Genomic DNA, 27,615 nt, shown 5'->3' with positions numbered 1-27,615 from the left:
ATGCTGCACCAGAGCCATCTATAGAGCTCCAAGCCCTGTTTCTTAGAGCTCTGTAGATGGCTCTGGTGCAGCAAACAGGTCTTGGAGCTCTGTAGATGGCTCTGGTGCAGCAATGTTTTTTGTAAACCTCACATTGTTCATGGATGTCCCCACTGCCACCACCGCCACCCTCTAACCTGCTTCCTCCTTTTGCCTTTAGTGTGAATTAAACTGAGTAGAGCAAGTGTCAAGACCCAGATTGAATTTCTCACCTCACACAGACCCTACCTAATTTATGTTGTATAGACTAGTAATCACACACACATATACACACATACATATACACACATGTACACACACACACACTCACACACACACACACACACACACACACAGCCTATAACCCTGAAAAAGAGGAACAGTATCAAAGTCAAGAGTAGTTGTTGCTGTCTTTTCTGTCTTGAGAAGCTGTTAATAATGTAAATTCTGTTTTTGGCAGCTGGGTTGTAATCAAAAGTCAATTGGGAAAGATTACCCTGAGACATTTTTAAGACCTTCTTTAAACTCAAGGCCAGGAGTTTGGAACTACTTGTGTATTGTGTGACACCCAGCACAAAGGACTTAAGAGGACGCTAAGCTCCCCTGAAACTGCTTCTGTTGCTCTTGAGCATAGCCCTTGCCAATGCCAGAGCGAGTTCCCCTGACTCAACTTTCAGTTCCCTTGAAACCAAAGAGGTAGAGCTCTGTGGTTTAAATTAAAGGAGGAGATGTGCTTTGTACAAATTAGCTTTCCTATTGATGTGGTGCCTATTACAAAGCTCAGGCCTCTTGTTTTAATTCAAATCCATGTGCTGCAATTTTTATTTAATTTAAAACCAAATAAGAACCAGGAGTTGCTGAAAGGAAGAGAAATGTCAAGTCCAATTGAGCCCTGGCAGCCTTCCTGAAACCATTGTAACTTGGGGACTGTGGCCTATTGGGCTACAGAGCCTCCATGCACACCTGCTATCCTGATCTGGACAAGAGTGAGGCCCAGAAGCACTTGGACAGGTTGAAAGAGCCTGACATTATGTCAGAGAGCATGTTCCTACAATGTGTCCATTTCTGTTGCACTTCGAAGACACAATGAAACTCCTGATGTGTCCTATTTTATAAACTAGGAAGAGTTTTAACAGGTGTGACCACAGTGTACAGATATAATACAACACCTCACTCATGAGCTCACATGGTCATAAGGACAAGAGCACCAGTGTTGCCAGGCTTTGCTGCTAATGTTCGTTGCTCATTTGGTTGTCCAAGAGCGCTCATTAGCATTCAGATAGCTGCCAGCATCAAAGGATTAAGAGAAAGGCATGAAAGAAAACTATAAATTAGAAAAAATGTTTCTATTATCATTTATTTTCCCCCTCAATGGTGAAAGATTGCCATTATTATTCAAGTTTGGGGTAACATCAGTGTTCTACAGAAAGACAGCTTAGGAACCACTGTCAATGTGTAGGAGTCATCTATCAGGCCATTGTCAGAGCCAGTTTGAGACTTTGACTCATAATGGCCTTGCCCAGCTGACATATTAGTTCAGCCAGAAACAAAACAAATATGGAATTCGTGATAGTGAAGAGCCAAGGTCATTGTTTCAGCAATGCCTGGGGACAAGAATCTGTGTCTGTGGCTATCCAAGGCAATGGAACTCCATTAAGGCACTAGGACTGTCTCACAACAATTACCAGCTACCATGTAAAAGGGACACCGCTCTCTTGATCTTTGAAAACTCAGAAGTGTAATCCTCAGACCAGCAGCTTTGGCATCACTTGGTTACTCCTTGAAAATACAGAATCCAAATCTGCCTTCTAACAAGATCCCCAGGAAATACATATCACATATACATGATTATTTGAGAAGCCCATCCCAGAACATAATTGCAATTCATGGTTTCTATTCTGAGCTTCTCTCTTCAATCTATTCCTCCCATTTCATTCTGTTTGCTTTAGATCTTCCTTGATGCTATCTTGCTTCTTGTTCTTCCATTTGCTATTCATGATCAGCATAGCAATATTTAGCCAGTTGTTGAATTTCTTCCAGTTCACTGAGTATGTTGAATTATTTTCCTCTATTCAGCCAGGCTTTCCTTCTACCTCAAACCCTTTTCACTCCTACCCACCTTCACCATTTTATTCAGCTAATTCCTTTTATTCTTCAGATCTTGGCTTAGACATCACTACCTATAGGAAGCCTGGGTCGGTCCATCTTATCTGTTTTCATAGACCCAATACATCTTCTCTCTTAATGCCCATCACAGTCTACCACAATTTTTGGTTTGCCTGACTATATGCCCCTCTAGACTAGGAATTTTGTAAGGCCAATGTTTGTTTGGTTCACTCTGTACCTCAGCCTCCAATACTCTATGATTTTTTAAAAACAAAAGGTTTTATTTGTAGATCTCTGTCTTTAAAATTACTGTTGCTTAGCTATTACCTGGAACCAGGCAAGCCTATAGGGCTAATTCGGGAACTGGAAGTTCCCAGGGCTGATAGAACAGGAATGGTCAGGAATAAATAGCATTCCACAAATAACTGGTGAATGAATAGGCAAATTAATGAACAAACTATAATTGTCTACCTTACTAAAATAGCATATTTCACTAAAACACCACATAAGCAACGATAATTTTAAGGACAGAGATCAACAAATAATACCTTTTGTTTTTTTTAGATAAAGAAAATATTTTTCACCTATTCAATTCTGACCAGAAAGAAAGAAAGAAAGAAAGAAAGAAAGAAAGAAAGAAAGAAAGAAAGAAAGAAAGAAAGAAAACGAAAGAAAAGCAAACTTCCCTGAGTGTTGATAACAATAAATATTGTTAACACTTCCTCAAAAGTGGCATTAGGATCTGAGAATATTTTTCAATTCTTTGTTTGCTTTGTGTTCAGGGAATGTGTTTGTATTCCAGTTAAATAAATGAGATCTCATTTAAAACCTTGGACTTTTATATGAGCCAGGTGATTTGAATCAAGAATCGGGCTAAACCTAACTTCAACTTAGAAAAGAGTTTTTTTTAAGTACATGCAAGGGTTATCTGAGATTCTGGGCCCTCTAATCAACAGGACTCTTTCTTTCCTTTTCTCTTCTATGTTCATAATTTCAGAGACAGGAAACTTGAATGACACCATCATGCTGTTAAGCATTCTTTGCCAAGCCTACTCTTTGCAGCCCCCTCACCCAGAGTCCAGTACTCTCTCACCCTTCTGTGCTATATATCCTTCCTACCCTGGGAATATATTGTATAATTGATTAGGCTGCTATCTCTTCCTTACCAGTACAAGGCCACTAACCAGATAATGTGGCACAGGCTCAGAAATTTTTTCTATTAGAGGAGATAAATTTCCTCTGAGCCCCCATCACTTTCACATGGTATCCACTGTGGCCTAGGCCAGGTATTACAGAGCAAAGTGGCCAAATAGACTAGGTCTTCTGAGGTCTTCAAATGGGACAGGCTTAACCAGCTTATGCAAGAAACTGACCATGAGAATGTTTTAACCGGTGTGTCAAGTAGTCACAGAAAAAATCATCTTGAATAATGAATAACAGCAAGCAACATGGCTGTGGCAAAGTAGACAAGCATAGTTTGCCCATATGAGTTCCAGATTTCATTAAGTCCTCATAGTTTCAAATACTGAGTAAGTGTATGTGATTATGAAAAATTCAGAACATCCAAGAACTAGCTAAGAACTATGGTCAAACCCATAGAATGGTTTCCTCCTATTATTAGGTCAAGACATTGTTATTCTTCACTTAGCTCAAAAATAAATTTATAATAAAAATTAATAGCTCTTGCATTTTTGAGCAACAGATTGGATTCTGCTCTTTGGCACACCATACCATTTTCTAAATAGAAACTACTGTTTGGTGAAGTACAGTGATCTCAGGCTTTGAAGTAGGCTCAGCCACACAGATCTCTGTGATTAACCCTCTCCAAATCAGCTCCATTGTCTATAAAATGGGGATAATAATACTTACCTTAAATGGTCAGTGCTGAAAACCAGAATAGAAAATGTATACAAAATACCTGGCTCGGGGACTACCTGCTAGAAAACACTCAATGGATGGAAGTTTTCATCACTTTCTTTAATGATCACAGATGAGACAGTCATTAGTGCTTCACAGAGACATGATTCATATAAACTCACAATTGTTCTTAGATAAACCTCCTATCAGAGACTCAGGTTTTTCATTCCAGAGGAAGTTTGACTGTCAAATCACTGCCGAGGACACAGTCTGAAGACAATGCTAAGTGCTAGTGACATATCATGGAAGACAAGACCCAGGGCTCCTTCTTCTATCCCTCCCTTCATTTAAGGACAATTGTTGATATTCTACCTTTAGTTCCAACAGTGACTTACTCATGGCACCAATATATGAAGCAAAATGTAACTCAAAGTACCAGTTTTTATGAGGAAAATATACTGTAGCCTGCTTTGGGATAAATTGACACATGCAAAATGTCACTATCTACCTGGACATTTATTGAGGGTGAGAAAGTGGCAAGATTTTGTACAATCACACAGCCATTCTATATATAGAATATATGTAGAATATATATATATAGCAAGAAACAGCAGCCAACAAGAAATGAGACAGCAGCCAACAAGACCATGCCAGCCCTCAAGAGAAGCCTAGAATGAAAGGAGACAAGCCAGAATGTTTGTCATCTCTCGCTATGTTTCAAGGATAAGATCCTAGAAGGATACAGGAAAATAAATGATTTTATCATGTAATTCAGCAACTTTCCGTGTACATTTTGGTTTTTCAGGTTGTCCAGAGTGTCATAAATATCTGATTGATATTTTGAACCAAATTAACCTATTTGTCCATTGAGGCAAACAAATGGAGTGCATTATTTTCTCCCCATGTTTTGCCTAAATTTGCTTACTAATTGCTTGTTTGGACATTATGTAGACATAACTTAGAAAACTATCTACACACACAAACCTAGTTCAAAAAATTTGTCTGTGCCAGGCACAAATCTCTCTAATTCTGTCCTAGATTCTGTGGCTAGAGTTCAAAAGAAGTTAATAAGATTGATAAAAGTAAGTTATATATGCAAATGAGCAAGAAGCAGTTACATTTAACAATGTCTTGTGTTAAATTTCCATATGACCATTAAGTAATTTAGGAATTTTTGGCATTAACTCTGATAAGTTGAAGTGGTTCAAATGCTGTTTAGGCAACCAAGTCCTTCACAGAGAGACCAAACCTCTGTGAGTAGGGCCAGATCCAGCCCCACAGCCCAGCCTCCCACTGACTCTTCCTAGAAGCCCGTTCCAAAAGCACTGGGGACTTTTAGAGACCCTGGTTCTGCATGAATGCAGAAGGAGACACTAAGACAGGACCCCTTGCCTGCAATGACAGCCTCGCCCTTCCTTTACAAGATCCATGGTTCCATCCACGACCCACTTCCCTTGTGCCTGAAACGTCACTGGACTTTCCTGGAGCTGTATTAAATTCTACAAATAAACATGAAAACCTAGCTGTTAAGAAGTATTTTAACACACACCCTTCAGGAGGATTGTGTGCTATAATTCATCAACAGATTTTTTTCCTTCTTATTGTTTTTTTCCTGGAAGAATGTTCATTTTAATGGCACAAGGAAATAAGAATTTTGACTGGAGAGTGAAAAATCTATCATTTAATATAAGAGTGGCCTGAGCTGGGAGAAGAAAAAGGGGCAACATAATGTTAGTACTGCTAAGGAAATGGAGAGAGAGAAGTGGAAAGGAGAAGGAGAGAGGGAGGGAGGGAAGGAAAGAAAAAAGAAAGAGAGAGTTGAAAGGGAGAGCAAAGGCAACATATTTATTTTAAAATGTTGCTTCGTTTGATATTCTGCCTAGGAAAGGGGGAAAAAAATTTCTTCTTCGCATCTTTCCTTAAAACTCAAATTCTTGAGATAACCATGATTATTGATCTCTATTATGGGTTAAGTATTCAATAGAGGCAATAAAACACAGATTGAACACCAGCCATATCATTTACTATGTAACCTTGACTACTTAATCCCTCTCGGCCCCTATTTCCTCATCTTTTAAAAGACTATTCTGTGATTCTTCATGGACATGTAGAGGAGAGAGATGTGGGGTAAGCAGATGTAGAGAGCCTTAGGATAGGCTAAGCTGCTGGAGCACACACACTTCCAAAATTCAGTGGTTGAACCACAATAGTAAATACTCTCAGGCCAGGGTTGATATTAACATGGGGATGGGGGGAAAAGGCCTCTTCTCTGAATAGTGCATCAGATTTTGCCAGGCTCCTTCCATTTTGTATCATCATAATTCCCTGAGCCAAAGGTTCTGAAAGTGTTGTACCTGGACCAGAAGTATCAGCACCACCTGAGAACTTGTTAGAAATGGAAATTCTCAGGCCTTACCCAGACTCACTCAATCAGACAGTCTAAGGGTGGAGTCCAGCAATCTGAGGTTGAACAAGTCTTCTAGGTGATTCTAATGTAGCTAAAGTTTAGGAACCACTGCTATAGGGACTTATCATGATGGTGGAAAGGAAAAGGGAGACTGGGTCCAAAATAGCTGCTTCTTTAAAGTCTTGGCCTGGAAATGACATCACTTCTGCTTTCATTTCACTGGTGAGAACCAGCCATATGGCTTTCCTAGCAAGAGATGCTAGGAAATGTGGTTTATGTGGTTATAATAGCATACCATGTATAATAAGAATAGGTTCTGGTGACCAACTTTGCCAAAACAGCCCTCTGCAGTAGGAACATTATCACCGTTTATAACATTGCTCCTGTGGGAAAAGTAATCCACTGTCTGAAGTAAAATTTTTCAACCCTAGCAACTATTGACATTTGGGGCCAGAAAATTATCTTTTGTGGGAGTTGTTTTGTACATTACAGGATGTTTAACAGAAACCCTGGTCTATAACCACTAGATTAACAGTAGTGTCCTAAACCTTCCAACTGAGGACAACAATAAATGTCCAGACATTGCCAAATATTCCCTGGGAAACAAAATCACCCAGGTTGAAAACCACTGGTCTAAACAGAAAACTTACAACTTCTCCTTTGAAATACAACCTAGCCATAAGCTGGGTACTGCTCATAGAATGTTGACTTTCTTCTTATCTCTCTTAGCCTTTCTCATGAAACCCTCTGTTGAAGATTTCAGCTAATGGCAAGAATTATTCCACAGTTTACCACCACATCCACCTTACCTATGTAAAAATAAACTTCCAAAACCAGAGCATCTATGCATGTTGACTCAGAGTTGTGACAGAGATAATCCTACTTACAATTACCCTTCCTGGCTGTCCGAGGCACCACAAAAGAAAATCCTTCATTTTATGCAAAAAAATATATGGAAGTGATACTGCATTTCTTCTCAATGGACTTAAGTTTAAATGATTCAAGTTTAAAAAGAGAAATGAAGGAAAGTTCTGCTTGTCTAACACAGACTTAGGCTCTAGAAAAACTCAATTTATTTTTGAATGCGGAAGGCTTTTCCACTGAAACAATCTGTTGGTTTTGCTTCCATGTGAAAAAATGATGTTGAACTGAAAATGGAACTGTGCAGCAAAGTTGTACTATCCTGGAAAACATATTTTGAATCAGACTGATATTTTTGCTGAAAGTAGTTATCCTTTGCAAGGTCATAGGACTTCAGCAAGGGTAAAAGCAATACATAATTCAATTGTAGGCCCAAACTAAGGTTTGATTTATCAGATTAATGATAAAAATCTGTTAATTCTTTGAAATCAACCCCCTCAAAGTACTTGAAATCAAAAGAAAAAAGAAATTACATTGGATTACATCCCAAATAGAAAGAAAGGAAGCAAAATAACTCATCTAAGAGACATTTCTTTTAAGGAATGAGTTTCTCAGGGGCATTTCTGCATTCCTGTTCATCTGCTGCTCATTCTCATGTGGGTTCCAGTTGTGTTTCAAATGCAAAATATGATCATTCCCTCATGTGTTCATACATTCACCCAATGCTTAAGGAGAGCTTACTCTATGACAGGTACCATTCTAGCACTATGTCTGCTCTCACTGAGCTCGCTTCTTAGGAAAGGACAGAGATATTAAATATTAAAAAATAAACATGATAATTTCATATAGTGATAAGTGCAATAAAAAAACACAAAAAAGACATAGGTTAAAGTGAGGGCACTAAGAAAGTCAGAGCAGTGTTTCTGAGGACTGAGATGAGGAACAGCCACGGGTAGCCTGGCAGGAGCACTGGAGGCAGGAGGAGCAGCATGTACAAAGGCCTGAGGCAAGAATAAACTTGGTTTAAAATAAACTTTATCTTCTTACACTCAAGCATTAAACTTTCCAGCCATCTTCCAACTTTCTCTACTATAAAGACTAACCTCTCCCCTGAACTTCAGACTCTTAAATCTAACTACCCACTCAGACTTCCCACTTGCATTTGAAACTAACAGGTATCTTGGATTTCGCATGGCCAGAACATAATCCTTGATCTCCCCATATACCCAAACATGCTCTTCCCACAGTTTTCCCCAATTCTTTCAGTTATGCAGGACATAAGTTCTTGGAGTTCTGTCTTCTCATATCCCTCCTCTGACCCAATAGCAAATATTTTTGACCTTTGACATTATTCCAGGATCTACCATGGTACCACCCTGTTCTGATCCACTTTCACCTCTTGTCCACACTAACGCAGCAGCCTCTCACTGATCTCCTATCTCCAACCTGGAAATATGTTTTCTTAGCAGAACTAGAGTGATCTTTTTAAGCATAAAACAGATCATGCTCCAAAATTTCCTAAAGCTTTCCATCTCAAAATTCAAAAGCCTTGCTATTCAAGAGCCCGACATGATCTGGCTCTGTTACTGCTTTGGCATTATCTCCTTCCATTCTTCTCCCCCTCCACCCATATTCATTTCATTCCAGCCACACCAGCCCCTTTGCTGCTACTTAAACATGTCAGCACATCTTTGCCTCAGGGCATTTGCCCTTGCTGTTCCAGGAACCTGAAATGTTGTTCTTTCAGATACCTACATGACCCCTTCCCCATTCTATTAGAGGCTCTGCTTAAATGTCACGTGACTTTCCTGACCACCTAAACACTCCCACTCTACCCCTCACATAAATACATTCTCTTCTTACCCTACTTTGGTAGTGCCTCACATTTTACTTATTTGTATAATTTCAAACTAATCTGGAAGCTCCTTTAATTAGGCAGAGACTATTCTTGGTTAATGCTATCCCCTGGAGCCTAAATGAATAAAAGAATGAATACATGAATATCATCTCCTCATATCTAGAGAGTCTGAAACCACTGCAGTCATTTGATTTAAAAGCATTTATTGAGTTTTATGTTTTGGGTACTATGAGAGATATAAAAACTCTATAAGGAAGATGTAATCCCAATGTTTCAAAAGATTAAGAATTAAGGGTAAGCTACTGATTTATCTCAGAGTATCATTTAATAATACATTAAATGGCATAAACGGTATTAAGTGGCATGAGCAATATGTTTTATAAGATTTCTAAGAAAGAGAGAACAATGTGGACTGGAGTCTTCTGGGAAAATTTGTGGTGGTGGAATAGAGGCAGAAAGAAGTGAAACAATGGGTTAACAGTGGGATCATAGCACAGAGGTAAGGATAACTCTTGTTAGGGGAAGAGAGAAGACTATGTTGTTGGTATGAAAAATTCTCAATGGAAAAAAGAAGGCAAATGGGAAAAGTGAGGTGAGGTTCTGATTGAAGGGTTTCTGTGGTGTCAGAAGCCACTTATGGTTGGTGGGTCAGATCATAACCTTATAAAGCTAGGTTTTGAGGAAACTATTCAAAAGGACATGGATAGTCTGAAAGGAGAAGATAGAGACTATGAGATCAAGAGACCAGAGTGTCTGTCAGAGGCCCAGTCAAGGTGTGAGGTAATGGACCTTGGACCAAGGTAGTACAGTGAGAAGTAAGAGGAGACTGAGCCATCATGTAACTCATCCTCTGCTAAAGCCAAATCTCCAGAGTTAGTACACTAGTGTCAATGACTACATATATAGTTAAGTTCCACAGCTGACTTTGATGTGTACTTCAAAGGTAAAGACCATAAGTTTTATCTTAAAACCTCTGTTTAGCGATGAGACGACACAGACCCAGATGAGGCAACCTGCTTATGATCATGCAACCTGCTAGGAGCAAGCCTAAGAATGGATCTCAGGTCTCTTGACTCTCAATATAAGGCTTTCAGGGTCTCAACAAATACGAAAAGTGCAGAAGCTAAACTTGAAGAAACAATTACTTAACCATTTCATTAAACTATAAAGTGTCAATCACATTTCCATCTGTGATCTGGAATTATGAAAAATCAGAACATTCATCCATTTGTTAATTTTTTCAAAAAATATGTTTTGAGCACCTATTATGTTCTTGACATTGTTCTAGGTGTTGTCGATAAACAAAGAGCCAACCAATTACAATATAATGTCATAAATTCCCTGATAGGGCTAGCACAAGTTGTACCAGGAATATAAGTTAGCCAAAACCAGGACCAGACCTCAAAGAAGGCTTCATAAAGAAATCAGAGGCTCAGTTGAGCTCTGAAGACTAGTTGAAATTAGGTGAATTTTGGTTGAGGGTTACAGGAGAAAGAACTGGAGAGAATTTGGATGGGAGAATATGATTCAGATATAGAAAACCATGTATGCAAAGACCTCTTTAACCCCACTAATAATTTCAATGCCTGAAACATTACACATCTGTTGATACACATCTGGTCATGATTTGGGCCCTCATGAAGTTTAGTGATCTTATCTTTTCTTCATCCTACTATACATCCAAAGCATGCTGTATACCTCTAATATGCCTTATCACAGCTTACTGCTTAAGAGAGTCATTTTTATAAAACCATGAGTCCTAGAACAAAGGATCCCAAATTTCCTCATCGTTGCATTCCCCTATTGTGTCTTCCATAATATGTAGCAGATAGTGAGTGCTCAATAAATGTTTAGTTTTTAACTATTGCCTTGGCCTTCATTAAAAATCACTTATATTGCTTTGATTTAAATGTAACTGTATCTTACCTTTACCCCTTCAGAACACATTTGCAAATGTATAAAATAGATTAAGTTTCACTTTTATTCTTTAAAGATGAACAGGAAGCTGCACATTTTCTGCAGCAGGAGTCCTTGCTAGAAAGCTTTCCTTGGTTCAATAGTCTTCTATTGTTATGAATAGAACATCAATATAATTAACATAAAGATCCTTTAGAGACCATTTTAAAATGAAATCACATTTAATTGCAGGTAATTCTTTTATTCCCCCTAGATGATGCTAACTTTCCAACTAAATATCTGAAATATATCAGATCTCTGGAAACTAAACCCTTCTAAAATGAAATGGTATAGTCCGTCAACCCCTAAAAGTACAGAATTATTTCCATTAGTTGGCCAAAACAAAGAGAAAAAGAAAAGTAAATCTAAAGGGCCAAAGTACTCATAAAACAAAACAAAACACAAATTTGAAAATGAGTTCTGGATTTCTTGAGTTTCTAAGCAGAATGCTGTGTGTTTCTTGGAAATAGCAATTAGCTAAAAGAAACTCCTAAGTCAATATTAAGTTTTTATTTCTAGTATTTTGCTGGTTGCCTAAGTAATTTATGCTAAACCTAAAGTCCTCTGCTTCCCAAACCCTTGGTGTTAAGAAGATACAATAAGTGGGCACAGAATCTACACATGACAGGTAATCAGCACAATCCATTATGAACTGAATCATGTCTTCCCAAATCCATATATTGAAGCCCTAACCTCCCATGTGATGGTATTTGGAGATGGGGCCTTTGGGAGATAATTAGGTTAGGATGAAGTTATAAGAGTGGGATGCCTAAGATAGGATTAACGCTCTTATAAAAAGAGATACAACAGAGCTCGCTGTCACACAGTGAGAATATGGCTTTCTGCAAGCCAGGAAGAGAGCTCTCACCAGAACCTGACCATGCTGGCACCCTGATCTTGGTCATCCTAACCTCCTAAACTGTGAGAAATAAATCTCTGTTGTTGAAGCTAGACAGACTATGGTATTTTGTTATGGACACCCATGTGGTACTTTGTTATGGCTGATTAAAACACAAATGTATTGAATGAAGCAAGGAATGGCCATTGATTTGACAATTGTCTAAGCTCCAAATGCATGATAAATAACTTTGAAATCATAAAGGATGAGTGGAACACAGGCAATAGTTCTTATCTAGAGTTCTAAATTAGCTTTACTTTGTCTACTTAGAAATTTCACCTAAGTTTCATGTTTCCCATGCCTCCAGGCCATCTCAGATATGGTATGTGCCGTACGTGCTACATGTGACCAGGGCTACAGACAGATTACCTCCTTCTCCCAAAACATTCTGTGACTTTTAGGTGGTCATCATGTGTAGAAGGCATCCTCTTGTTAATATTTTGGAATTTGACCTTAATTGGCAACATTTCTCAACCTGCCACAAGTACAAGGCAGTTGGCTGACTGTTTTTTCCCCCAGAGATCTTTACATTGCATCTTGTAAATATAGAGAGTTTTATATCTAAGATATATATATTTTAGAATTCAGAATAACAGATATCTTTTGAGTATGTTTTTTAAGCAAAAACTACTCATGTATAGATAATTTAGATTTAAGAGCAGTTATGCTAGTTTAATATCATAGCAATGTTTTATTAACCATATTTAGGAAAATAAATGATTGTGTTCTTCCTCGTCTTTGATATTTAACACGAAAGAATTTACAATAAGCATGATATAGCAAGTTCTAACTTTTCCAATCTCTATTCTTTTTGTTCTTACAAAAAATGAAAGAACACACATACAATATTCTATAAAATAAAAATAAATACTTACAGTCTCATCATTTAATACTTCTAATATCACTTAATTTGCGGTAATGCTCCTTTATGAACATTCTACAATGTGAGCTTGAAGAGTAGAGAAAATAAAAAGATCATCATCTATCTCGTCTTGTGCTATGATTAAATACTGCTAGAAACTTTACCTTGACCTGAAAATTCTATCCTCAGGTACAGAAGTCTGTTTTAAGACTGTTTCCTTGAGTTTTCATTCCCTAATGACACCATTTGTATTTCCTGAAGAGAACGTTATTAAAATATTCCCCAGTATCAAAGGTTATTAATACCCTCCTTTCTTGTCCTCAGTTTGGTCTGAATGCATGAGCATCTATTGTGGGAGACTTTTGAGTGCAGCTATCTAAAGTGTTCATAATTTCTGATGTATAAGAACTTTTTATTAATATCTACTTCAAATGTTATCTTCTTTATCTTCAGGCCATTTTCTTGTCTACATGGAAATTTAGAATAATTTTCTTCCTCTATTACATTTTGTTCCTTGAAGGTATTTTATAATCGGAATGCATGTTCCTCTCTCTTTCTGAGACTTTCTTGTGTCAGGCAAAATATATCAAGACTCTCTAGTCTAATACTCTGGATCTTGTGTTATGTCACTTGTCTCTTATATATTCTCAGCATGGAGATAAGAAATGAGCATTATATTCTAAGTTGGGAACCCAAGGATAAAAACCAGGCTACATATAGTTTTCCTCATCCTATCCTGTATCTGATTTTTAAAATTGTTTTAATGTATGATTAAATATTTTGCCATTTAGAAATCTAGATGATATAGTAAATATTATAAAAAATAGACCACTAAAATTTTATGTATGTGATTTAAACCTTCCTATAAAAATAACCAAATCACTCTCTCTTTGACTTATACTTGCTGCCATTACAAGTGTTTATTTGTCCTGTTACCTGATACAACAGGGCCCATAAATGTTTTGCAAGTTTTGTGTTACCCAAGAGAGACCTTCCACTTAATTTTTTGCTTTACTGCTTGTACTTTTATTTACTCTTCTTCAAAGTCTACATCTCTGTTTTTATTAATGCTGTCACACTTTGGTTTGAAATTTTGGCATTTCATCTTTAATACCTCTCCTTGCAAATATATTTAACATTGATCCATAAAATTGAATTAGCATATTGTCCTTAAAGAAGAAAAATAAAACAGGAAAAATAATAGGTTTTAATAGGCTATTTTAAATTATAGACTTTATAAAAGTATTTCCTCGGGCTGGAGTAATTAATTCTCCAATGCTGGAGTAAATAATTCTCCAATTTATTTATTAAGTTTCAGTGGTCTATAAGCTTGCTTTTCATTATCATCTGAAACATTTGATTTTCTAAGAACAAATGTGTCCAAAATATTTTTTAGATGTAGATAATATTATTATAAAATTTTATAGAAAAGCAAAAGATCTAGAATAGTTAAATAATTTTGAAAATGAAATACAAGAATGTGTCTACTCAATATTAAGGCCTATTATTTATCTACAGTAATCAAGACAGGGTGTTATTAGAAGAGGGACAGATACATAGATAAATGGAACAATAGAGGACCCAGAAATAGAGCCACACAATACACCCAACTGATTTTTGACAAAGGCACAATTAAACATCCACAAGTGAAAAAAAATGAACCTCAATATAAACCTCATACATTATAGGAAAATTAATTCAAAATGATCATGGATTTAAATGTAAAATGTAAATCTATACAACTTTTAGAAAAAAATAATTAAACATAGGAGAAAATCTTTGAGACATAGACTTAAGCACATCTTAGACTTGATTTCAAACACATGATTTATAAAAGAAAAAAATCAACAGATTAGACTTCATCAATTAAAAGCTACAAAGTGGGAGGAAATATTTGCATCTAACAAAAGTCTAGAATATTTAAAGAACTCTCAAAACTCAACAATTATATTAGAATACAAAAAATACAAACAAACAAAAACTCATAGACACAGACAATAGTTTAGTGGTTACCAGAAGGAAAGGGGAGAGAAGGGGAGGTAGATAAGGGAAAAGGGGGTCAAATATATGGTGATAGAAGATTAGACTTTGGGTGGTAAACACACAATGAGATATACAAATGATGCATTATTAAATTGTATACTTGAAACCCATATAATCTTATTACCCAATATCATCTCAATAAATCTAAAAAAAAATTTAAAAAGAAAAAAATGATATAAAGACACAAAGAGACATTTCACCCAAGAAGGTATAAAGATAACAAATAAGCACATTAAAAATTGTTCAACACCATTCATCATTAGGAAAATGCAAATTAAAACCCCAATAAGCTATTACCACACACCTATCAGAATGACTAAACTAAAAAAAAAAAATTGTGACAACCCTAAATGCTGGTGAGCATGCAGAGAAACTGGATGATATATATCGCTGGGGGGAATGTAAAATGGTACAGCCACTCTGAAAAACAGTAGTAATTTATTTTAAAAATATATAAATACTATATGCCTCAGTGATTATAGTCCTAGGAATTTATATCAGAGAAATGAAAACTTATGCTCACACACACGGCAGCCTTATCTGTAATAGCCCCAAACTAGAAACAGCCCAGATGTCTTTCAATGGATGGTTTAATAACCTGTGGAACATCTATACCATGGAATACCACTCAGTAATAAAAAAAAGAACAACCTATTGATATATTTAGCAACCCTGGATGAATATCCAGAGAATTATGCTGGGTGAAAAAAGCTAGTTCGGAGGTCTACATACTTCATGATTTCATTTATATAACATTCTTAAAATGGCAAAATTATAAAAATAGAAAATTGATTACTGGTTGCCAGAAATTAAGGAGAGAGTTGTGTAGGAGGAAAGGAAATGTGGTTATAAACGGGTGACATGAGAGATCTTTTTGGTGTTGGGAATGTACTATAACTTGACTCTATCAATGTCAAAATCCTGATTGTGATATTGCACTAGAGTTTGCAAGATATTATCTTTGAGGGGAAAAGGCACACAGTAAGTCTATTATTTCTTACAACTACCTGTGAATCTACAATTATATCGAAATAAAAGTTTAATTTAAAAAAGTAATTGTGTTTATTAGCAAATTGTAAAGATAAAATTCAATTGAATGAGAATGAGACCAGTGCAAATGTTCATTCCCTTTAATTTTTTATTGTTTTTTGCTGCTGTTGTTTGGTTTTCCTTGTAAGGTCTGAGAGGAGCAATAGCATTTGCCTTAGCTATTCGGGACACAGAATCTCAGCCCAAACAGATGATGTTCACCACCACGTTGCTGCTCGTGTTCTTCACAGTCTGGGTGTTTGGAGGAGGGACGACTCCCATGCTGACTTGGCTTCAGATCAGGTGAGTGGCACTGTTTAACCAAGGAAATCATGATGAGGCATGGCTGCACTGTTCTATTTCTGGTGTTTGTCGAGAGTACAATGGCAGGTCTGTGCACTGACTTTCCCTAGGGTAAAGTTGACCTGCATTCATAAGGTGAAATGATATGACATATCACCAACTTAATTGGCTTTTCCAAGAGTCCTAGAAATCTCAGGGCTATGTCTGTTTACAGTCTGTTCCTATATCCTTCATTCAACACTGTTTATTGTGCATATTGTGATATATTATGGAGTTTACAAAAAAGAGTAAGGCACAGATCTTGTCCTCAAGACACTCAAAATCCAATAGAGAAATATACAGAAAAAACTATAATACGAAGGAAAATGAATTTGTTTTGTTTTTAATTTCTCACAGCACTTAAGATAGAACCAGGGACATGGGAAATGGTTAAACATACTTGATTAGTGAGCCATATACTTAGCCAGAGGGTTGCTATAGATAGGAGTTAGGCAGTTTTTCACAGCAGAAGGGAGTCAAGGCTTCAGTCAGGGGCCCTCCAACTAGCAGTGCCTGGAAGATTGCTATAAACCTGAAGTTGCAGGTAGTGCAAAAATGGGTAGATTGTGTCAATTGTGAAAACTGGTAAATCTATTTTAACTGTTATCTTTATTTATTTCTTTGACCTGCATCCTCATTTTCATATTCCAGAATGTAACAGTACTTCAGGTAAATCATATTTTATTTCTCAAAGCCATACATCTTGATCAATCACACAGTCCCTCTCTGATCCCTGCCCATTCTTGGTAAGGCAAATTCATACCTATATCTGACAGGAAAGGATCCATCTGACTGGAAAAGAACCTCCAAGAAGACTCTTACAGGCAAAGGCTCTGTAATTCCAGCATCAATATAGTGCCTGGCACATAGTAGAATTGAATAAGTAATTGCTATGTGAAAAATGAAATGGATATAACCATAAATGTGAATTGCTTTTGTTAAGTATATACTGATCATTTTCTATGCATTTAACAAAGAGGAAGCAGAAGCAGAAAGTTTAGTATAAGAAAGCTTATGCCTAAACTGGGCCAAGTGGCTATGTATTAAACCAAATTCAAGGAAAAAAGGACCTTGTGAAGTACTATGCATATTGGCTAAACACATAAAAAGAGTTTTGACCAAAGGTGAATGGAGAGTGTTATGAAATGCTCGCTGAATTATTTTCTAGGCATATAAACGTGACCTGCAATTTATTTCACAGTGGTGGCTACCGGTAGGCTTCTATGGATAAGCACACATATTACATCAAACTCTACAGCACTGGATCCACAGTAAACTATTAGTAAGACACTTGTATGTTCGGGTTTCTGGAAAATAAAATTCAGTAAGTAGATTCATCCATGGAAAAATTAGGGCTTTGAAAATAAAAGTTAGAGGATACCAATCCCCATAAGTATCAAATATCCTATAAAGTAGATTAAAATGTTCAGAAAATAGCGATGTCAACATTTTCTTAGATACAAATGTAACATTTTCTACTGTTACCTTTCTTTACTCTGAAGAGATTGTCCCGAAATCAGTAACATGTTTTATCATAAAGTGTTTACCTAATTCTCCTATAGTGATTTCCAAAGTTATCCATGGACTTCAAATAGATGACATAGCTTATATAGTCTCTTAATATCCAGGTCAGCAGGGAGAGAGGATTATATCAATGGGGTTCTAGGCAGGTTAGAACAATTATCCAAGTTATAGGACAGGGCTTAATTAGGAAAGATAGTGTTGTCAACCGTAGCACCCACAGGAGAGAGGCCTAGAGGTCAATTTAGACAGTGTTATTATGCCCAGCTTGGGGCACAACATAGGGTTTCCAGGTCATGGAGCTGCCCAGTGGGAACTAGCTCCTAATACAATTGATTCAATGCCAGACTTGGCCACCAGCCAGGATGGGAGAGGAAAAAAGGCAGGGCTTATATTTAGGGAAAGGAACTGACAGGGCTTCAGCCTAACAGGCAAAGCGGAAATCTCAGCTGGGAACTAGAGTGTTAATCTGAAATTAGGGAAGTAATCCAATAAGAGAGAACAGAGACCGAGTCATGAGGAAATCAGAGGAAAAAAAACTGAAGTTCATAGATACAGGAGTACCCAGGAAGCCAATTCAGGTAGACAGGATACAGGCAAGAAGACCAAGTTAAAACCAATGGCTCTCAAATTGAGTGAGCAGCAGAACCACCTGGAGGGCTCATTAACCCCAGAATGCTGGGCCCCTACCCAAGTTTTTGATCTAGTACATCTGTGTCAGAGCCTAAGAATGTGCATTTCTACCACATTCCAGGCAATGCTGATATTGCTGGTTCTGGAACCACACTTTGAGAACTACTGGTTTAGACTCCCTAACTCCAAGTAGAGATCGGGCTAATGTTAAATACCACCAGATTTGATCAGGGTTGCCCAGGGCCAGGCACACCTGAGTCTTCAGCTTAAACTCCTTAGTACCTATACTTAGAGGAAGGCAGGGGCTAACTCGAGGAGGAAGAGCCACTGCTCATTGATTAATGGGAGGGAAATAGAACATAATACAGTTAGCATAAAAGAACAAGCTAGTGTGTGTACAAACGAACACACAAGTGTGGCATAAATTTGGCTCAACCATGTCATAGTGATACTATCATATGCTTCATTTCTCTGTCATGGCTTATAACGTTATCAAAGAAATTCTCAATTCCATTATAGCTTTTAAATGATAGTTGTCTCTCTTTTAGGTTATATTTAGCAAGGTTTTACTTGTTTACAGAGCAATGTTTCATTAATCAACTTTCATATCAGACTCTTTCCATAAGATACCAAAATAAAAGTAAATTGGAGTTTTAATAAAATAACACAAATGGGAGAAACCCAAGAGGCAGGAATGCAAATGTAATATTGAATAAACTCAAACATCCTCACTTGGTATGTGATTTATTTATACACTTTACATTGCTTTGGTTTTTTACATTCTGTATTTTTTCTCTTAAATTATTATGTATGCAAACTTGAGTTGTTTACTAAAAACCTGAGTTGTTTTTTGTCCCTATAAAATTTGCCACTCAGCCACAAACTACCACAGTAGAATGAAGATAAAGTATTTTATATAAGGTAAAAATTAATAGTATCAATAGAAATTGCACTTTGATAGAAATGACTTTAAAACAGCAGTGGTGCTGTACTTAGAAAAAGTCAGAAAGTTCTTTACATATTAAACAAATTCTTCATTAAATAAAAATTTTCTTAACCATACTCAAACTTCTCATCCTAAAGCTTTTTTATTTTCTTTTAAAAAATAATAAAATATTTTTAATGCAGCATTTGAAATAAATCACAGACTTGTTTCTCAAAATTCTAGAGAAAAAGAGGAGACTCCTCTAGTATTATCTTGGAGGTATTCATGTGAAAAACAGTAGAATGGTTTTTTGATTAGGATTCCAGATCTCCTCTCTTCTGTAGAATAATACTGGTGGTGAGGAAAACCTAACCTTCAGTGTCTAAGAGATCTGCTGTGAGCCAGGAAACAGAAGAGATCAAAGATGTCAAGCTTTGTCCTATAGAGGCCAGTTAACAGGATAATCCACCAAATGATCACATATGCTTGTAAATAAACCTCAAAAACCAAAAGGGCAGAGCTCTCTGGCAGTGGTAATTAATTTGAGGTGGTAACCCATCCTTGGCTTAGGGTAGGGCACCACATGGAGCTAACAAAACAAATGAGAATGGACCCCATACCACAGTGCAAATCTTTCCTGGGTTCCCACAGATAGGAATGCTGACCATCTCTTGAAGATATCTGAACAACAATGCAGAAAGCCTTGTACACCAGAGCAAAACAGAACCGATATTCTGATGGCATTAGAAAGTGCCCTTAGCACAATGATTTTTATAGCTTCCAGATTTTGGTTTCTAACATCTCCAAAAGTATTAGCCAGCTTTTATTGAGTACTAACTCTGTGCTATACATTAGATAATAAAATGCAAGGCATATAATTTTCCTATGACTCAGCTTTCAATCTATAAAATGGGAATCATAATAGTAGCTACTTTCTAGGGTGGGTGAGGCCTGGCAAAGTGGCCAAGGATCACACCACTGTTGGGCTGCAGAGTCAAACTCCAGCCGAGGCAGCCTCAGCCCAAGGCCTGCATGCTCAACTAGTGCATTCTTCTGCCACCCTAAATAAATGAGCTATTCCTGATGCCTGCAATCTACCTTGATTAACAAATCCTCTAGGGAAAAAAGAGATGTATTTTTATAACCAAGACAGCCCTGTTAGAAACAAGCACAGGAAATCTTCATCCATCATGAGTGATTGTATTGACTTGCTAATGCAGCACAGAAATTTTTTGGTGCAGCTTTTCTCTTTGACCTAAAACAGTTTAAGGTAAACAAGACCAGCCCTGGTCCAAAGTAGTCAAGCATGGAAGCTTGTCTTCCTCAATAAGAATTTGAAATTACAAAATTTTGTCATCCTAATGCTCTTCTCCCAACCCTATTTAGAATCCTAAGTCAGCCTGCTGTTGGCTTCTTTCACAAATCAAACAAACAAAAAAATTGCACATGCTGGCCTGTGTTCATTGCAGAGTGAATAACTTTTAGTTAGTGCACTATCTCTGTTATAATTATTTTATTTAAATATTTAAACTCTAATTTTGGTTTATGACCCTTCCCCATTATATGCCATCCTAGAATGTTTTCTTTATCATGTATACCCACTAGCTACAAAGTTTTAATAACAGCCATCATAGGAATGTATGCAGAAGTAATATTTTTATTTTTAAATAAAATTTTTAAATTTTTAAATGAAGAGGTAATATTTTAAAATCTTAAACAATAGCAGAGTTAAATATACCTGCTTACAGACTTTATTACTGAGGTGAGGAAATGTCAATTTAATGTAATGTCAATATAATATAATGGAGGAATACATTTAATTAAGTTCCCTCAATATCTAGCTGTGTTCTATGTAATTTCTCTTCTTGTACCCAAAGTCTCATGCATGTTTAATAATTTGCTTCATTGGAATATTAATATAGTAAATCATCATACATACTTTGGAGGTGGATGGCGTGGGTCCCAACTCTCCTCCTTCTCTTACTAGTTGTGTTAACTTTAATAAATTTGACCTCTCTATGTCGATTTTCTTATTTGTAAAATTAGAATAATAATAACTACTTCTTTATATTGTCATAAGGATTAAGTGTTGCATGTATAAAGAATTTAGGGCACACAGTAAGTGCTCAACAAATGTTGCTATAACAATACCCAAGTGAACAACTATGAGCCTTATGAGCATTTTCTTGCCAAACACTCTTTTATTGCCTGTGGCACACACACACACACACACACACACACACACACAGTGTTATTAATTCATTGCATTTGTGAAAGTATGGCTTACATGAAAAATAGAAAGAAATGCTAGTCTCTGGAGAGCTCAGTTCATTTTATGTAATAACTAGATTCATCAATCTTATAGGCAGCTACTATTTCTGCATTCAAAATTATAAACCTCTTAAAGAAAAATGCTTGCAAAAAGTATTTTATTTATCCAGAGCTCAGATTCTTTCTAGAACATGTTTCTATTTCCTTCTTAATATACTCTTTACTTAAGATCTTTTGTGATATTTAATTAGCACCATTTCATCAATTTATATCAATTTTATTATTTTACATCGATTTTGTACAAATTTGTATATTTTGTATCAATTTGTATTAGTTGGCAGGCCTGAGAAATACCCTCTATCATGAAACATAGAAAACCAATTTACTCATTTGAAAGTAGATTTATACTTTATATTCCCTAACTCTAATCCCATTTAAAATTGTTCTATTTTTCCATAGGTTTTTTCTTAAAAAATGTTTCATAACTCAAAATATTTATTTCTAAAATCAGTCTAGTTTGACATAGTCTGTTAGAGATATTGAATGAATATACTCTATTGATCTAAAAATATCCTCAGTTTATAACCAGTATTATGAATCAGCAGCTCATAAATTTGCTTGCAATGCCATCTGGGCTCTTTAATACGCTTTCTTTCTGTGTATAGAATCTTCCTAGTTCCAGAGATAATAGTCTTTATCTTTACAACTACCAGCTATCCTTCACTAGCCATGTTCTTATTTATCTTCTCCAACATGATCTTGAGAGCATCAATAATAATAAGCTTCACCCATGTATTAAGTTTACCAAACAATGAGCATTCTGCTCTATTGAAGATAATTTATTAGCCTGTTATCATATAGTATGATCCAATATAGGAGCCTCACTTTAGTAATAGTTGTATCTTTATTTTAGGTAAAAGGCTGTGAAGGGGTTTCTACTTCTGGTCAAGATGAACAAAGTATATTTACTTCCCCAAATCTCTTCCACTGTAACCAAAAGCCTATACAGAAAACATGTAGCAGTTATTGAAGGACTCTTAAAAGTAAATGGTGACCACACAATGCATTATACATATGATATATTACTGAATTGTACACTTGAAACCTATTTGATTTTATTAACCAATGTCACCCCAATAATTTAATTTTTAAAAAGAAAAAAAAAGATTGGAAATAAATACACTTGGCTTTCTTCTAGTGATTAATTATGTGTAAAGTTCTCCTTAAAAAAAAAAAAAGTAAATGGTAGCAGACAGATTGGGGAAGGAAACCAGAATTCAGAGTACTACCAAACCAGCAGTGAATTTCCAATTTTTTTCTCTCTATAATCTCTTGACCTGGACTCAAAGGCAGTTTAAAGACCAGAATGATGCAATCCTAAGGCAGCAGTGGTGATGATGGCAGCAACATTTGGGCATATCCCTAAAATTCCAACCAGAGGAACTGAGGTCCTGAGACCTTGAGAAGAATTTTTGTTCCATTTCTTTTCTTTCTTAATCCTTTCAATAGTTGACATTGGAAGCAGGTGCAATATTATGGGAAAATCATGGGAAATGTAGCAGTGTAAGGAAACTAAATCCCTGGGCTTTTAGGAAGTCAGAAAATGTGGAAGAAATTATGAAGTGGAGAGAGAGCAAGAAAGTGATCCAGTGAAGTCATGTATAAACTTCTGGGCTCACCCCTAAGTAGGGCATGCATGTATCTGACCCTAAATAGCACACCAAAGACTTTGAGAAATGAACTACAAGGCATATCATCACTCAAATCCCAGACTGGATACATGCAGGACAGATCTGAGTGGTGCTACAGACTTCGAAACTGAACTGACGTTGGAACCACAGGCAATAGAAAGCCAGTAAGAACTTGCACAATGGACCTAATGTGGTTGACTGCCTGATAAAACAAAATATCAACATTCTTCATAGGAGAATCTCATGTCACTTAACATATCCAGATCCAGAGTCACTTAACATAATACTCAAAATTTCCAGGATAAATCCAAAATTACTCAGCATATGAAAACCAGGAAAATATTAGTATCTCACACAGGAAAAAGACAATCAATAGATACTAACCCCAAGATGACACAGATGTTGGAATTGAGCAAACAGAATGGAAACAAATGGAAAAATGAAAAAACTCAGCAGAGAAATAGAAATTACAAAAAAAGAAATAAATGGAAATTTTAGAACTGAAAATGCAATAACTAAAATAAAACATTCACTGAATTGAGTCAACAACCAAATAAAGAATGAGAGATGAAAGAGTCAGTGAACTTGAAGATAGATTATTGGAAATTATCCAATTTGTACAAACCTGGAAATGGAATTTTCTTCAGCAGACTTGCTTTAAAAAAAAAATGAGATCAACAAAATTGATAAATTTCTAGCCAGACTGACTGACTAAAAAAAAAACTCAAAATCACCAATATCAAAAAATAAAAAGGAAATGTCATGACAGACATTAGAGACATTAAGAGGATTATCAGTGAATACTATGAACACTTCTATGAACATAAATCCAACAAAATGGATAAAATGTAACAATCCTTGACAAACTGCCAAAAGCCATTCAAGAAGAAATAAATTAAATCATCCTATATCTATTTTAAAAAAATAGAATTTATAGTCAAAACCTTCCAAGAAAGAAAACTAGAGGCCCAGATAGTTTCTCTGGTAAACTTTTCTCTGAAAGAAGATATAATAATAATTCTAAACAATCTCTTCAAAAAAATAGAAGAGAAAGGAACATTTTCCAACTCAGTTTAAGAGGCCAGCATTATCCAAATACCAAAGTCAGACAACAACCTCACAGACAACCACACTCAAACCAATATTTTTCATGAGCATAGATGAAAAGATCCTCAACAAAATATTAGCAAATCAAATCCAACAATATATAAAAAGACTAAAAACCACAACTACGTGCAATTGATCTCAGGAATGCAAGACTGGTCCAATATTCAAATACCAATCAATGAAATATACCATATTAACAGGTCAAAGAAAAACATGATCATATCACTTGATGCAGGCAAAGCATCTGACAAAAAGCAATTTTCATTTATGATTTTTAAAAACTTTTAGCAAACTTAGAAGTAGAAGAAAACATTCTTAAACTAGTAAAGGTAAACCACAAAAATCCAAAGCTAACATCATATTTAATGATGAAAAACCGAATGCTTTCTTCCTAATATCAGGAATGAGACAAGGATGTCCACTCACCACTTCTATTCAACATTGTACTGGTAATCCTAACCAGTGCAGTAAGGCAAGAAAAATCTATAAGAGTCATATAGATTAGAAGGGAAGAAATATAATTGCCCAATTTGCAGACAGTATAATTGTCTATGTAGAACCAAGTAAAATATCAAAAAAAAAAAACCCACAATCTTCTAGAAATAATAAGTTTAACTAGGTTCTTGGATATAAGGTCAATCCTCAAAATTCCAATGAACATCTATATCTTATAACTGAACAATTGGAAATTATTTTTAAAAATACTAACAATAGCTGCAAAATTTTTTAAATATATGGGACTATCTAACAAACCACATGCAGGATCTGAATATTGAAAATTACAAAATGCCAATGAAAGAAATCAAGAAAGACCTAAATAAATGGAGAGACATACTGTGTTCGTGAGTTGAAAAACTCAATATAATTAAAATATAAATTCTCCATGAATTGATCCATAACTTTAATGCAATTCTAATCAAAATCCAGCTAGATACTTTGTAGATAGAGACAAACTGATTTTTAAATTTATAAAGAAAGGCAAAAGAACTAGAATAACTAAATCTAATTTTAAAAAGAAGAATTAAATTGTAGGACTCACACTGCTTAATTTTAAGACTTTCTATAAAACTGCCATACCAAGAAATGTGGTATCCTCAAAGGGATAGATGCGTAGATCAATCAAACAGAAGAGAGTCCAGAAACAGACCCATATGCAAATATGGCTCATTGACTTTAACAAAGGTGCAAAGAAAATTTAATGGAACAGGGATGTTATTTCTCACACATAGTGTTCCATAATCCTTGGAACTGCAAATAGTACACATTTTATTCTCGTGCTTAGATTACATTACATGGCACAGCTGACTTTAAAATTGGAAGACTATCTGAGGGTGCCATAAGAGCTTTTTTATAAATAAAGAGTTTTCTCTGGCCGCTCATAGAAGTTCAGAGATTCAGAACACAAGAAGGATTTGATGCACCATTGCTGCTCGAAGATGGAGGTAGCCATGTAGCCAATGCCAGCAGCTTCTAGTTCCTGAGAGCATCCCTGGCTGACAGCTGACAAAGAAAAAATGGCCATCAGCCTACAACCACTAGGAGCCGAATTCTGCAAAAAGAATTAACTTTGAAGCAGATTTTCCTCTCAGAGCCTCAGTCCAGCCATACTTTGATTTCAGCATTGTGATACCCTAAAGAAAAAATCAAGTCACACCATGCCAGACATCTGACCTAAGGAACTGTGAGCTAATAACAGGTGTTGTTTTAAGCCTCTAAGGTTGTGGTAATTTGTTGCACAGCAATGGAAACCTAATATAATATCCATGGGCCAAACAATGAACCTTGACTTAAACCTCAGACTTTATATATAAATGAGCTCAAAATGGATCATAGATCAAAATGTATAATATAAAACTGTAAAACTTCCAGGATAAAATGAAAAGAAAATCTTCATGACTTCAAATTAGGCAAAGGACTCTTAGAAATTATATGAAAAGCATCATCTGTAAAAGAAAAAAAGGATAAATTGAGCTTCATTAAAATGAAATATATTTGTGTTGCAAGAGACACTATTAAGAGACCAGTCTAGATGGTGTAGAAGGTCGATGCTGTGCACACTTCTTCTGGTGACCACACCAAAATTATAATAAAACTACAGAACAATCAACAACCATCACCAACTGAACATAAGCCCTACAACTAGGGACAGACATAAGAGGTCACCTCAAAACCAGTAGGAGGCATGGAGACACTAAATAACCCAGTCCCACAACCATGTGTCGAGAATCAGAAAGATTATCTTGGCTGCAGAACTCCACCCCCTCCACCTGAGGAGCAAGGAGTCCTGGCCCCACACTGGGCTCCCAAGCCCAGGGTTCAAGTGCTAGGTAGAGAAGTCTCCACAACCTCTAGCTGTGAAAACCAGTGGAGATTATGGCTGAGTAAGATGGAGGGCTGCAGGAGTTGCAGGCATTCTTCTTAAAGGGTCCGCACCCAGACTTTCTTGCTGATGACTCACTCGCTCTGAGTTCCAGCACTGAGGCAGCTGTTCGAGGAGCATTAGGGACATACAGGGAGACACTGAGTCATTGGGCTTTAGGGCAAAACCTGGAGGGGTGGCATGGGGCATTGTTCCTTTGTTAAGCCCTCCTCCCTCCCAGTGTGCAGATGCAGATGGCCACCATATCTGAGTCTCTAGGTCGCTCTGCCGAGGTGATTCCCTGAGACTCCGCCTCTCTCAACTTGTGGGCCCATCCAAGCTGCTTCCAGTGGCTTATTCCATACAAATGGCCTGTTTTGGCTCTTACTACAAACTTTCTTAAATTTCTCAAAGGTTTACAAAACCCAAAGAAGTAGCATCTGGCCTCAGCATAACTCTGTACTTGTTGCTGAGCAGCCTCGAGCCCCACACTAGTGGCAGCTGGCCTCTGTTCCTGGTTTGGCCTCTCAAGGCACCTATTAGCCAAGCATGGGTGGCAGCCATCTGTGGATTGTTTGCTGACTCTTCCCAGGTGGCCTTGAAGGTACACAGGCTGCAGTTGAACATGGCCTATAGCTGGACCCCTCCCAGTAGGGCCTTGGGCCAGTATACCCAGTGTCCTGCTTCGACCAGCACCAGAGCCAGAGCACCACCCAGGGCTGCACCTAAGGAGAGTACAGCTGAAGGGCAGAGCTCTGCTAAAATGAATCTTACTCCATTGGGTCAGCCCCACATCAGCTGTTCTTTTGTTAAGCCCTCCCCTATCCAAGTGTGCAAACTAATCAGTCCAAGGGTCAATCCTTCCCACTGG

General features: G+C 36.7%; 1 protein-coding gene across 3 annotated transcripts in view; it reads left to right on the top strand.

Annotated features, from left to right (window-relative positions):
- The window catches only part of SLC9A9 (solute carrier family 9 member A9), a 505,685-nt gene that overhangs the window by 318,299 nt on the left and 159,771 nt on the right, over positions 1-27,615 (top strand). For all 3 annotated transcript variants that reach the window (XM_039876498.1, XM_039876497.1, XM_039876499.1), the window contains one exon: positions 16,045-16,198. In XM_039876498.1, the coding sequence (XP_039732432.1) occupies positions 16,045-16,198 (154 nt within the window). The remainder of the gene's footprint in view (positions 1-16,044; positions 16,199-27,615) is intronic.

This window comes from Pteropus medius, unplaced genomic scaffold (assembly GCF_902729225.1).
Source record: "Pteropus medius unplaced genomic scaffold, Ma_sr-lr_union100, whole genome shotgun sequence".
Classification (NCBI taxonomy): Eukaryota; Metazoa; Chordata; class Mammalia; order Chiroptera; family Pteropodidae; genus Pteropus; species Pteropus medius.
The sequence above is the reverse complement of the archived record's forward strand: the minus strand, read 5'-3'. Positions and strand labels throughout refer to the sequence as shown.